This window comes from Ornithorhynchus anatinus, chromosome X5 (assembly GCF_004115215.2).
Source record: "Ornithorhynchus anatinus isolate Pmale09 chromosome X5, mOrnAna1.pri.v4, whole genome shotgun sequence".
Taxonomy (NCBI): domain Eukaryota; kingdom Metazoa; phylum Chordata; class Mammalia; order Monotremata; family Ornithorhynchidae; genus Ornithorhynchus; species Ornithorhynchus anatinus.
The window spans coordinates 498,073-508,907 of NC_041753.1; the positions used below are offsets into that span (position 1 = coordinate 498,073).

Here is a 10,835-nt window from a genome sequence, read left to right on the forward strand (position 1 = left end):
GTCGATACAAGGTCATCGGGTTGACCCACGGGCTCACCGTCTTCATCCCCATTTTACAGATGAGGTCGCTGAGGCCCAAAGAAGTGAAGTGACCTGCCCAAAGTCCCACGGCCGATAAGCGGCAAAGGTGGGATTAGAACCCACGACCTCTGACTCCTAAACCCGGGCTCTTTCCACTCAGCCACGCTGGGTTCTAATCCCGGCTCCGCCGCTGGTCAGCTGTGTGCCTTTGGGCAAGTCGCTTCACTTCTCCGGGCCTCAGTGAGCTCGTCTGGAAAATGGGGATGAAGACTGGGAGCCCCACGGGGGACCACCTCATCACCTGGTAATAATAATAATGTTGGTATTTGTTAAGCACTTACGTGGCAGGCTCTGTTCTAAGCGCTGGATAAGGGAAGCAGGTTGTCCCACATGGGGCTCCCAGTCTTCGTCCCCGTTTTACAGATGAGGGAACTGAGGCCCAGAGAAGTCAGGTGACTTGCCCAAAGTCACACAGCTGATAAGTGATGGGGGCGGGATTAGAACTCACGACCTCTGACTCCCGAACAGTGCTCCGCACATAGTACAAGCCCCCCTTTTCCCCTGCTCCTCCCCCTCTGCCTTCCCCTCCCCTCAGCACTGCGCTCATTTGTATATATTTTTATTCCCCTATTTATTTTGTTAATGAGGTGTGCATCCCCTTGATTCTACTTATTGCGATTAAGTTGTCTTGTTTTTGTCCATCTGTCTCCCCGGATTAGACCGTGAACCCGTTACTGGGCAGGGATCGTCTCTATCTGTTGCCTAATTGAACATTCCAAGCGCTTAGTCCAGTAGTAAGCGCTCAATAAATACTACTGAATGAATTGAATGAATGAATGAATAGTAAGCTCTTAACAAATACCATCTCTCTTATTATCATTATTATTATTATTGTTATCCAAGCCAATCGGGTTGTCCCCCCGTGGGGCTCTCGGTCTTCATCCCCATTTTACAGATGAGGGAACTGAGGCCCGGAGAAGTGAAGCGACTTGCCCAAAGTCACACAGCTAAATAGTGGCAGATGTGGGATTCTTTCATTCATTCATTCATTCATTCATTCAATTGTATTTATTGAGTGTTTACTGTGTGCAGAGCACTGTGGCTAAGTGGAAAGAGCACGGGCTTTGAAGTCAGAGGTCATGAGTTCGAATCCTGGCTCTGCCACTTGTCAGCTGTGTGACTGTGGGCAAGTCACTTAACTTCTCTGGGCCTCAGTGACCTCATCTGTAAAATGGGGATGAAGACTGTGAGGCCCATGTGGGACAACCTGATTCCCCTATGTTTACCCCAGCGCTTAGAACAGTGCTCTGCACATAGTAAGCGCTTAACAAATACCAACAAATACATAATAATACTAAGCGCTTGGAAAGTACAATTAGGCAACAGACGGAGACAATCCTCGACCTCTGACTCCCAAGCCCGGGCCCTTTCCACTCAGCCAGGCTGCTTCTCAGCGTCTTAAGCGCTTACTATGTGCCAGGCACTGTGCTAAGCACTGGGGCGGAGATGAGCTCAACAGGTTGGACACAGTCCCTGTTCCACGTGGGGCTCATCATAGTCTTGGTCCCCACTTTACAGATGAGGGAACTGAGGTACTGAGAAATGAAGAATAATAATAGTTATTCTTGTATTTCATTCATTCTTATTTATTGGGTGTTTACTGTGTGCCGAGCACTGTACTAAGCGCTTGAAAAGTACAATTCGGCAATAGAGACAATCCCAGTCCACCCCAAGCTTATTTGTTATGTGTCGGGCACTGTACTAAGCACGAGGGGGGGGGGGGTCTCCAAACAAATGGGGTTGGACACCGTCCCCGACCCATGTGGGGCTCATCCAGTCTTCATGCCCATTTTACAGATGAGGGAACTGAGGTACTGAGAAATGAAGACTAATCATAGTTATTCTTGTATTTCATTCATTCGTATTTATTGGGTGTTTACTGTGTGCCGAGCACTGTACTAAGCGCTTGAAAAGTACAATTCAGCAATAGAGACAATCCCAGCCCACCCCAGGCTTATTTGTTATGTGCCGGGCACTGTACTAAACACCGGGGGGGGGGGGGTGTCTCCAAGCAAATGGGGTTGGACACCGTCCCCGACCCACGTGGGGCTCATCCCAGTCTTCATCCCCATTTTACAGAAGAAGGAACCGAGGGCCCGAGAAGCCAAACGACTGGCCCAAGGTCACACAGCAGGCAGGCGGTGGAGCGCTCAGTCGGTACCATCGATGGGGAAATGTGAATCCATTCATTCGATACTATTTATTGAGCGCTTACTAGGTGCAGAGCACTGTACTAAGCGCTTGGAATGGACAATTCGGCAACAGATAGGGACCACCCCTGCCCACTGACGGGCGCACAATCTAATCGACCCCGCGGCCCCCCCCTTCCTCCAACCCCCAACCCCGTGAGCCAGCCGGGATCAGGTGGGGCCCGGGGTCGCCCGGACCCCCGACTCCCCCCCCGGACAGCCAACGCGGACGATCACACACCCCCAACTCCGTCCGTGACCCCGTCCCCCTCCCCCCGGGTCCAGACCACCCCTCCAGCCCCCCACGCCGAGAACAGGTTCCGGCCCTCAGCACGTGGGCCGGGACTACCACGCGGCCCCCAGCCCTTCCCTCCGCTGCCCTCTCTTTTTTGCGGTATTTATTAAGCGCTTACTCCGCGCCCGGCCTCGTACTAAGCACTGAGGGAGACGCGAGCCGATCGGGCTGGATGCAATCCCCGTTTTCCCGACGAGGGAAATGGGGCCCAGAGAAGCCGAGTGACTCGGCCCAGGTCACCCGGGAGATGAGTGGTGGAGCCCGGATTAGAACCCAGGTCCTCGACTCCCAGGCCCGGGCTCTAGCCCCTGGGCCGTGCCGACGGGAGCGGCGCGGCTCAGTGGCAAGAGCCCGGGCTTGGGAGTCAGGGGTCGTGGGTTCGGATCCCGGCTCCGCCGCTTGCCAGGTGTGTGACTTGGGGCAAGTCACCGCTTCTCTGGGCCTCAGTGACCTCATCTGTAAAAGGGGGATTAAAACTGTGAGCCCCACGTGGGACAACCTGATCACCCTCTATCCCCCCCAGCGTTTAGAACAGCGCTTTGCACATAGTAAGCGCTTAACAAATACCACCCTTAGTATTAAAAGAAAGCTGAGGCGAGGAGCTGGAGGAAAGGTTTTATTTCTGTGTGGGGGCTGCAGAGACACAGACAGGGCAGCCAGCTGCTGCTGGGGCCCGGCGTGCCCGGAGGCCGGGGGTGGGCTTCGGGGTCAGAGGTCACAGGGAGGCGCAGAGCCGCTCCAGCTGGCCGGGGTTGGCGTGGCTGAGGAACAGCAGCTCCTCCTTCCCCTCGGCGGTGGGGGCTGGAACAGAAGGCAAGGGGAAGGGGTCGGGGGGGGGGGCGGCGGGGGTCGTCGCCCGGGGCCGGCGGGGACCCCCGGACACCCCCCCCAGCGCCTCCCCCAGCCCCACCTTTCTCGTGCTGCAGCCAGCCGCTCTCCAGAAAGTACCACAAGCAGCTCTCGAACTCGCGGGGGCTGTAGTTGGACGTCTGGATGGGGACGAAGGGGTCCAGGGCGTCGAAACCTTCCTACGGGGAGGGGAAGTCGTGAGTGAGCACGGAGACGGTGGGTAATAACGACGATTATATTAACAGCTGTGGTACTTAATAATAATAATTACGGTACTTGTAAAGCGGCTTGCTAGGTGCCAAGCACTGGGGTAGATACGGGCTCCCCCCTTTCCCTCTGCTCCTCCCCCTCTCCTCTCCCATCCCCCCAGCACCGTACTCGTCCACTCAACTGTATCTATTTTCATTACCCTGTTTATTTTGTTAATGAGATGTACATCACCTTGATTCTATTTATTTGCTACTGTTTTAATGAGATGTTCATCCCCTCGATCCTATTTATTGCTATTGTTCTTGTCTGTTTCCCCCGATTAGACCGTGAGCCCGTCGAAGGGCAGGGACCGTCTCTATCTGTTACAGATTTGTCCATTCCAAGCGCTTAGTCCAGTGCTCTGCCCAGAGTAAGCGCTCAATAAATACTATTGAATGAATGAATGAATGAATGAATGAATGAAAGGTTAATCGGGTTGGACACAGTCCCCCGTGGGGCTCCCGGTCTTAATCCCCATTTGACAGACGAGGGAACCGAGGCCCCTAGAAGTGGAGGGACTTGCCCAAGCAGACAAGTGGCGGTGGCGGGATCAGAACCCGGGTCCTTCTGACTCCCAGGCCCGGGCTCTACCCTCTAGGCCAACGGGCTTCCCGTCGACGGCCTCGTCCGACTTCACCCTCTGCCCGCCGAGCCCCGGGAAGGTCCCCGACCCACCTTGGGTCGATGCCGCTATGGGGGGGGCTTCGGGGGGTGGGGGGCTCCTGGGTCTGCCCGTGTGGGGGCCGGAGGGGGGCCAGGGGTGTGTGTGGGGGTGACTCACCTTGCCCAGGAGTTCGTGGGGTCTGTAGGCAGTGCGGGGCTGGAAGAGGGAACCCGTCTGGCTCAGAGTGGTCACCACGGCTCCTCCGTGCTGCAGCCGAGCGGGGAGCGGGGTACGGGGGCGGGGAGAATCCGACACGCGGGGAAATATTGGGGCGGGGGAGGCAGGAGAGTAGTATTAATAATAATAATTGTAGTATCCGTTAAGCGCTTCCTATGTGCCAGGCCCTGTACTAAGCGCTGGGGTGGATACAAGCTAAAGGGGTTGGACCCAGTCCCCGTCCCACTAGGGCTCCCGGTCTCAATCTCCGTTTTACAGGCGAGGTAACTGAGGCCCAGAGAAGCCAAGTGACTTGCCCAAGGTCACCCAGCGGAGAGGGGACGGAGGTGGGACGAGGACCCAGGTCCTTCTGACTCCCAGGCCCAGGCTCTACCCACCAGGCCCCGCTGCTTCTCCTCCAAGTAGCCCCGGGGCGCAGGTGGAGAAGGGTCCCAGCCCGCGGCCCCCCCACGCACCCAGTCGTTCCTGACCATCTTCCTCAGGTTGTGCACCAGCGTCAGCTCCTCCGGGCGGACCTGCGGGCAGGCGGGGGGCGGCGGGTCACCCACCCCGCCGTCACCTCCCCGCCCCCGGTGCCCCGCCCCCCCCCGGGGCCCGGCCCCCTCCCCCGCACCGGGCTCTTGTCCTCCCTGCGCAGAGTGGTGGGGCCCCACAGCGCGTTGACGCCGTCCACGGCCACCAGCAGGCGGAAGCGGCCGGCCTGGCTCTGGCTCTTGACCTCCTTGAACACGGCGCCCAGCACGTCGCTGGCGCTCTTCACCCGGTTGATGCCCTGGGTCGGGGCGAGAAGGGACAGGGTGGGGGGGGGCGAAGGGTGAGGCGGGGAAGGGGCTGGGACCGGAGGGGGAGAGCGGGGCCCACCCCCGTCCCCTCCTGAGCGCGTCCTCCCGGCCCCTCACCTGCTCCACCACTTCTGCCAGGGGCCGCCCGGCTTCCGTGCTCTCCCACCGGTTCCACGTGTATTTCTGTTGGGTGTGGATCTGGGGCGGGACAGGCCGTTGAGACCCCCCCCGCCGGCCGGCCCCCTCCCCCGCCCCGGGAGCCCCTCCCCGTCCCCGCCGGACCTGGCGCAGCAGGGTCTGGTTGACCGTCTGGAAATGGCGGAGCCAAGTGGAGGCCTCCAGGGGCTGGTCCAGCCGGTGGGGGCGGAACGTGGACGGCAGCAGCTCCCGGCAGTTCTTCACCCAGCGGTGAGCTATCAATCAATCGACCAATCGTATTTATGGAGGGTTTACCGGGTGCGGGGCACTGTATTGAACGTTCGGGAGAGGACGAGAGAACAATGAGCAGACCCGTTCCCCGCCCACGACGAGCTCACAGACTAGAGACAGACACGGACACGTGTAAATAAACAGCGGATACGGACAAAAGTGCTGTGGGGTTGGGAGGAGGGATAATGATGGTAACGGCTCCGTACCGTCAGGGACGTGCAAGACCAGCCAGCCCTGCCTGGCACAGAAGTGCACGGCGTGGCACAGGCTCAGGGTCTTCCCGGTGCCCTTCTCTCCATCTGAGCGCGGCCCAGGTCAAGGAAAACGGCGCCGGCCCGGCCCGCCCCCGCCACCCGCCGCGGGCCCGAATCCAGGATACAGAGCAGGTAGCGGACGGCCGGGTGGGTGAACTCGGCCGCCTTCAGGTAGCGCAGGAGCTCCAGGGCCGGCCTGCGCACCATCACACAGGCTTCCCGCAACGTCTTCACCTGCCACGGGGGAGGGGCCGGGGGGCGAGATCGGGGCACGGGGAGGAGGGGTCACCATTAAGCTCCGGGACTGCCTCCCCCGCACCCCTCCCCATCCCCGTCTGGCCAAGGTCAGCAGGCGCCCGGCCTGGACGCCCCCGGTTGTCCTGGCGGCCCGGTCCCCCGCCGGGCCTCCCCCGCTCATTTCCCACCACCCCCGGGGTTCCCTCCCGGCACCTGCGAGGCGAAGCGGGGGGGCAGGCCGTGCGCGAACACCGTGGACACCTCCTCCAGGGGGATGCTGTAGAAACGCCCCTCGTGCCTCTCGTCGTGCCGGGCCTGGGGGCGGGCGCAGAGAGAGCCCTTCGCACCACGCCCCCGGGCACGGAGGGAGGCAGGGAGGAGAGGCCGGCCTCCCCACGGCTTCCCCGGCCCAGATCCGGGTCCACGGCAACCCCGAGCCCGGCCCAATACCCCTCGGCCGCCCCCGCCCCTGGGCTGGCGGGCCCCCGCCGGACCCGGGGGAGATCCCGCCCCCGCCCACTCACCGGGTCACTCTCGCCGGTGCGAGCCACGGCCCCGGGCGGCCTGGCGGGGCTCGGGCCGTCCGGGCGGGCGACCACCCCGGGCCCGGCCGCCGCCTCGGCGCCCCCGTGCAGGAACCGGCCGAGGCCTCCCTGTAGGGAAGACAGGCGGTCAGTCCTCCCCCGCTCGGACCGATCCCAGCAGGCGGTAACGGGAGCGTGAGGGTGGGGGGGGGTCTCGCTCCCTCCCCCTCCCCCCTTCGGAGGGCTCCTTCGCACCCACAGCTTCACCTTCCAGCCCCGCGCTGATGATCCCCGAGAGAGGTAACGTGGCCCGAGGGATAGAGCCCAGGCCCGCAAGTCAGAAGGAACGGGGCTCTAACCCCGGCTCTGCCATCTGTCTGCTGGGTGACCTTGAGTCGGTCACTTGGCTTCTCTGTGCCTCAGTTCCCTCATCTGTAAAATGGGGATCTAAGACCGAGCCCCACGTGGGACAGAGACCGTGTCCAACCCGATTAACTTGTATCCTCCCGAGCGCTTAGGACTAGGCCTGGCACATAGTAAGCGTCACCGATACCATAAAAAATGAGTCTACCTGGCTCGCCTGGATCACCCACCGGGTCTACGATCCCCCATCTCCCCCGGCCCCTAGAACGGCCTCAGCTGAACCTGTCTGACGGCGAAGCCGGCCCCCTCGACGTCCACCTGGACTCCTCCTGCGGCCCGGCCGAGCCCCGCCCCGCCTCTCGGTCCGGATGCCTGGTCCCAGCCCAGGCCGGACCACGGCGGGACTGCTGCGGGCTCGCCGTGGGCAGGGAATGGGTCTGTTCTGTTGTCCTCTCCCGAGCGCTCGGTCCGGTGCTCTGCACACAGTAAGCGCTCAATAAATACGAACGACTGACAGACGCCTGCCTCGGCCTCTCCCCCGCCGCCCGGGTGGGCTTCCCGGAGCGTCGCTCTGGGCCCTCCCCCAGACCCTCCGCTGGCTCCCGGGTTCCGCATCAGACAAACCCGGTCCCCCTCACGGAGACGTGCCTCGCTCTTCACGTTCCCGTCCCCGGCTCCCTTCTCCCACAGATCCCCGCCTTGATATCCCCCACGTCCCCACACTCAAACCCCTCCTCCAGCAAGCCTTCCTAGATGAGCTGTCCGGCACCCTGAACCCTTCAGCCAACTCTCGGCACCCACGAGCTTACTTAGACCCTCCATAGCACTCACGTGTCTATCTTCCCTACTCACGTACTCTGGACCCTTTACTTTTTGTTTTTATTTACGGTATTTCTCAGGCGCTCGCTATGTGCCGGGCACCGTACCGGGCGCCGGGGTAGACACGAGTTGATCAGGTTGGACGCAGACCCGGGCCCACAGGGAGCTCACGACCTTAATTTTCATTTGACAGATGAGGTGAGCGAGGCACAGAGAATTCACACGACTTGCCCGAGACCGCACACCAGATAACCCAGATCCTTCTGCCCCCCGGGCCCACGCCGCTTCTCACAAGTTGTAACTGTGCTCCTGCCTGCCTCCCCTCTTGAAATATCAGCTCCTTGTGGACAGGGTCAGGGTTTCTCTGTTTTCCTGTACTTTCCAGGCAACTTGCACATTGCCCTGCACCGAGGAGGCGCTCAATAAATGCTACTGTTACTACGTCTACCACCATCACCTCACCACCCGCTGCGGGGACGGCGGCCGCGGCGGCCCGCGGCCTCACCTCACGGCCCCTGCCCAGCAGCCTCAGCGCCGGCCTCAGCATCGTCCCACCGCGAGAAGGAGTCGTCCCGTCCGGTCACGGTCGGCCGCCTTGACCCGCGCAGGTTCTCCGGCCGCCTGGGGGAGGGCAGGGAGGGGTGCCCGGATGGCACGTGGAGAGGGGCCGGCCTGCCCACGCCAACCCGCCACCGCCCTCCAGCTCACCAATCCCCTCCCACCCCCTGCCCTGTCTCCCGCGACCTCCGGGCACCTCCTCTGCCCCCGCTCCACCCCGGCCCTTGCCGGGGCTAGGCTCCGGGCACCTCCTCTGCCCCTCCCTGCTGCCCCACCCCTGCCCCGGCCTCCGGAGATTTCCCTGGATCTTGATTTTGGAGGGTGGCGAGGCCGGGGGCAGGGGACCCCGGCTCTGCCTGCTTGGCATGCGTTCGACTGGGGGCTCGGGATGCCAAGCTCGCCCGGGGCTCCGCCGTGGCCGGCCCCAACGGCAGCAGCATCCGGTGGCGGTGCGGGCCCCTGGCGCCCGGCCTCCCTCCATCCTCCCCTCCCCGGGGGTCCGGGGTGGAGGTTCAGGCCGGGAGGGGAGCGGGCCTGAGGCCTGGGAGAAGCTGCCCTCCGGCCCCGACAACTCTCTGCCAGCTTTCTGTCAAGGACCCGGGGGTCCATCTCGCTCGGTGCCCCACGGACGCTCCTTGGAGACGGGGATCGGGCCTGCTGCCTCTGCGGCGCATCGCGCAGTGCTCTGCACCCGGCGGGAGCTCGGGAGAGGCTGTGGGTGGTTTGACAGCATGGACGACAACCCCAGGGCTTCCACCCGGCGTGACCAGCGACCCTCCCTGCTTCCACCCGGCGTGACCAGGGACCGCCCCCTGCTTCCACCCGGCGTGACCAGCGACGCCCCCGCTTCCACCCGGTGTGACCAGCGACTCTCCTGCTTCCACCCAGCGTGTCCAGCGACCCCCGTGCTTCCACTCAGCCTAACCAGCGACCCCCCTGCTTCAACCCGGCATTTCCAGCGATCCCCATGCTACCACCCAGTATGACCAGTGACCCTCATGCTTCCACCCAGGATGTCCATCGACCCCCGGGCTCCTTCCCAGCATGACCATCGACCCCAGTCCTCCATCCCAGCATAACCAGTGACCCCCGTGCTTCCACCCAGCATAACCACCGGCCCCCCTGCTCCCTCCAAGCATAACCAGTGACCCCCGTGCTCCCTCCCAGCATGACCAGTGACCCCCCCCGTTTCAACCCAACATAACCACCGGTCTCCCGCTCCCTCCCAGCATAACCAGTGACCCCCGTGCTCCCTCCCAGCATGACCAGTGACCCCCCCCCGTTTCAACCCAGCATAACCACCGGTCCCCCGCTCCCTCCCAGCATAACCAGTGACCCCCGTGCTCCCTCCCAGCATGACCAGTGATCCCCCTGCTCCCTCCCAGCATGACCAGTGACGCCCCCCGCTTCAACCCAGCATAACCACCGACCCCCCTGCTCCCTCCCTGCATGACCAGCGACCCCCCCCCCCTGCTTCCAGCCAGCCTGCCCAGGGCCTGCTCGCTCTGGGGCGTCGGGCTCCGCCCAGCGCTCCGCACACAGTGAGCGCTCACTAAAGACCCTCGACCCCTTGACGGGGGGGGGGAGCTGGGGAGGGCGAGGCGGACGAGCAGCCCCGCGCTCACCCGCCGCTTCGCCACGCGCCGCCGGCCTCCTCCGCGTGCCCGCCGGGGGCGCGCCCGCGTGCCCGCCGGGGGCGCGAGGCCGTCCCCGGCCGGGCTCACCGCCCCGGTCGGGCGGAGGGGGGGGGAGGGGGAAAGGAAGAATCCACGTCCGAGGCGGGAACGGCAGCCCCGGCCCCGCCGCCGCTCCCCGCGCGAAAGGCGGACCCGGGAGGGAGGGACGGACGGAAATCTGGCCGGGAACCCCGGTCCCCCCGGACCGGCGGGCCGTTGTTCCGCCCCGTCCCCCCCCCCCGCCGCGCCGCCGATGGAGTCGCCCGAGGGAGGGGGGGGGGAGAGGGAGCGAGCGGGCGGCGGCGCATGCGCGCCGGGCCTGGGCGGCTGGCGCTGGCGCACGCGCACGCGCCGCGGGAGGGCGGCGTGTGGGCTCGCGCCGGGGGTCGCGCCCCGCCTCGCCAGGGGTGGGTGGGGGGCGCCGGGCGGGAGCGCGAGGAGCGGGACGCCCCCCCCTCCCCCCCCCGCCCCCAGCCGGGCGCCGCGCCTGCGCACGGGCGGGGGCGGCCGGAGAGCGGCCGGGCGCGCGCCTGCCCGCCTGCGTGAGGAGACGGCGGCGGCGGCGGCGCGCGCGCGTGTGAGGGGCCTCGGGCGCGCGCGAGCGGCGGGAGCGGTCGGTGAGGGGGGGGCGGAGGGGGCGGCCCCGAGGCGCCCTTCGCTCCCTCCCGGGACCCGCCTGCGGGGGGGGG

At 64.1% G+C, this 10,835-nt stretch overlaps 1 protein-coding gene across 2 annotated transcripts; it reads right to left on the reverse strand.

The window, feature by feature from the left end:
• Window positions 1–3,166: 3,166 nt before the first annotated feature.
• On the reverse strand, window positions 3,167–10,141 carry DAP3 (death associated protein 3). 2 transcript variants are annotated; one of them, XM_029054925.2, is made up of 13 exons: window positions 10,096–10,141; window positions 8,418–8,533; window positions 6,731–6,859; window positions 6,420–6,521; window positions 6,095–6,203; window positions 5,922–6,014; window positions 5,569–5,699; window positions 5,404–5,484; window positions 5,118–5,276; window positions 4,960–5,019; window positions 4,445–4,534; window positions 3,476–3,589; window positions 3,167–3,366 (listed from the first exon to the last, which is right to left on the reverse strand). In XM_029054925.2, exons 2-13 carry the CDS (start codon window positions 8,457–8,459, stop codon window positions 3,274–3,276), a joined length of 1,203 nt encoding a protein of 400 aa, XP_028910758.1. In that variant the 5' UTR covers window positions 8,460–8,533; window positions 10,096–10,141; the 3' UTR covers window positions 3,167–3,273. The 2 variants fall into 2 exon arrangements, with proteins under 2 accessions (XP_028910758.1, XP_028910760.1); XM_029054927.2 differs by having other exon boundaries at window positions 3,476–3,593; window positions 10,096–10,138.
• Window positions 10,142–10,835: the final 694 nt, after the last annotated feature.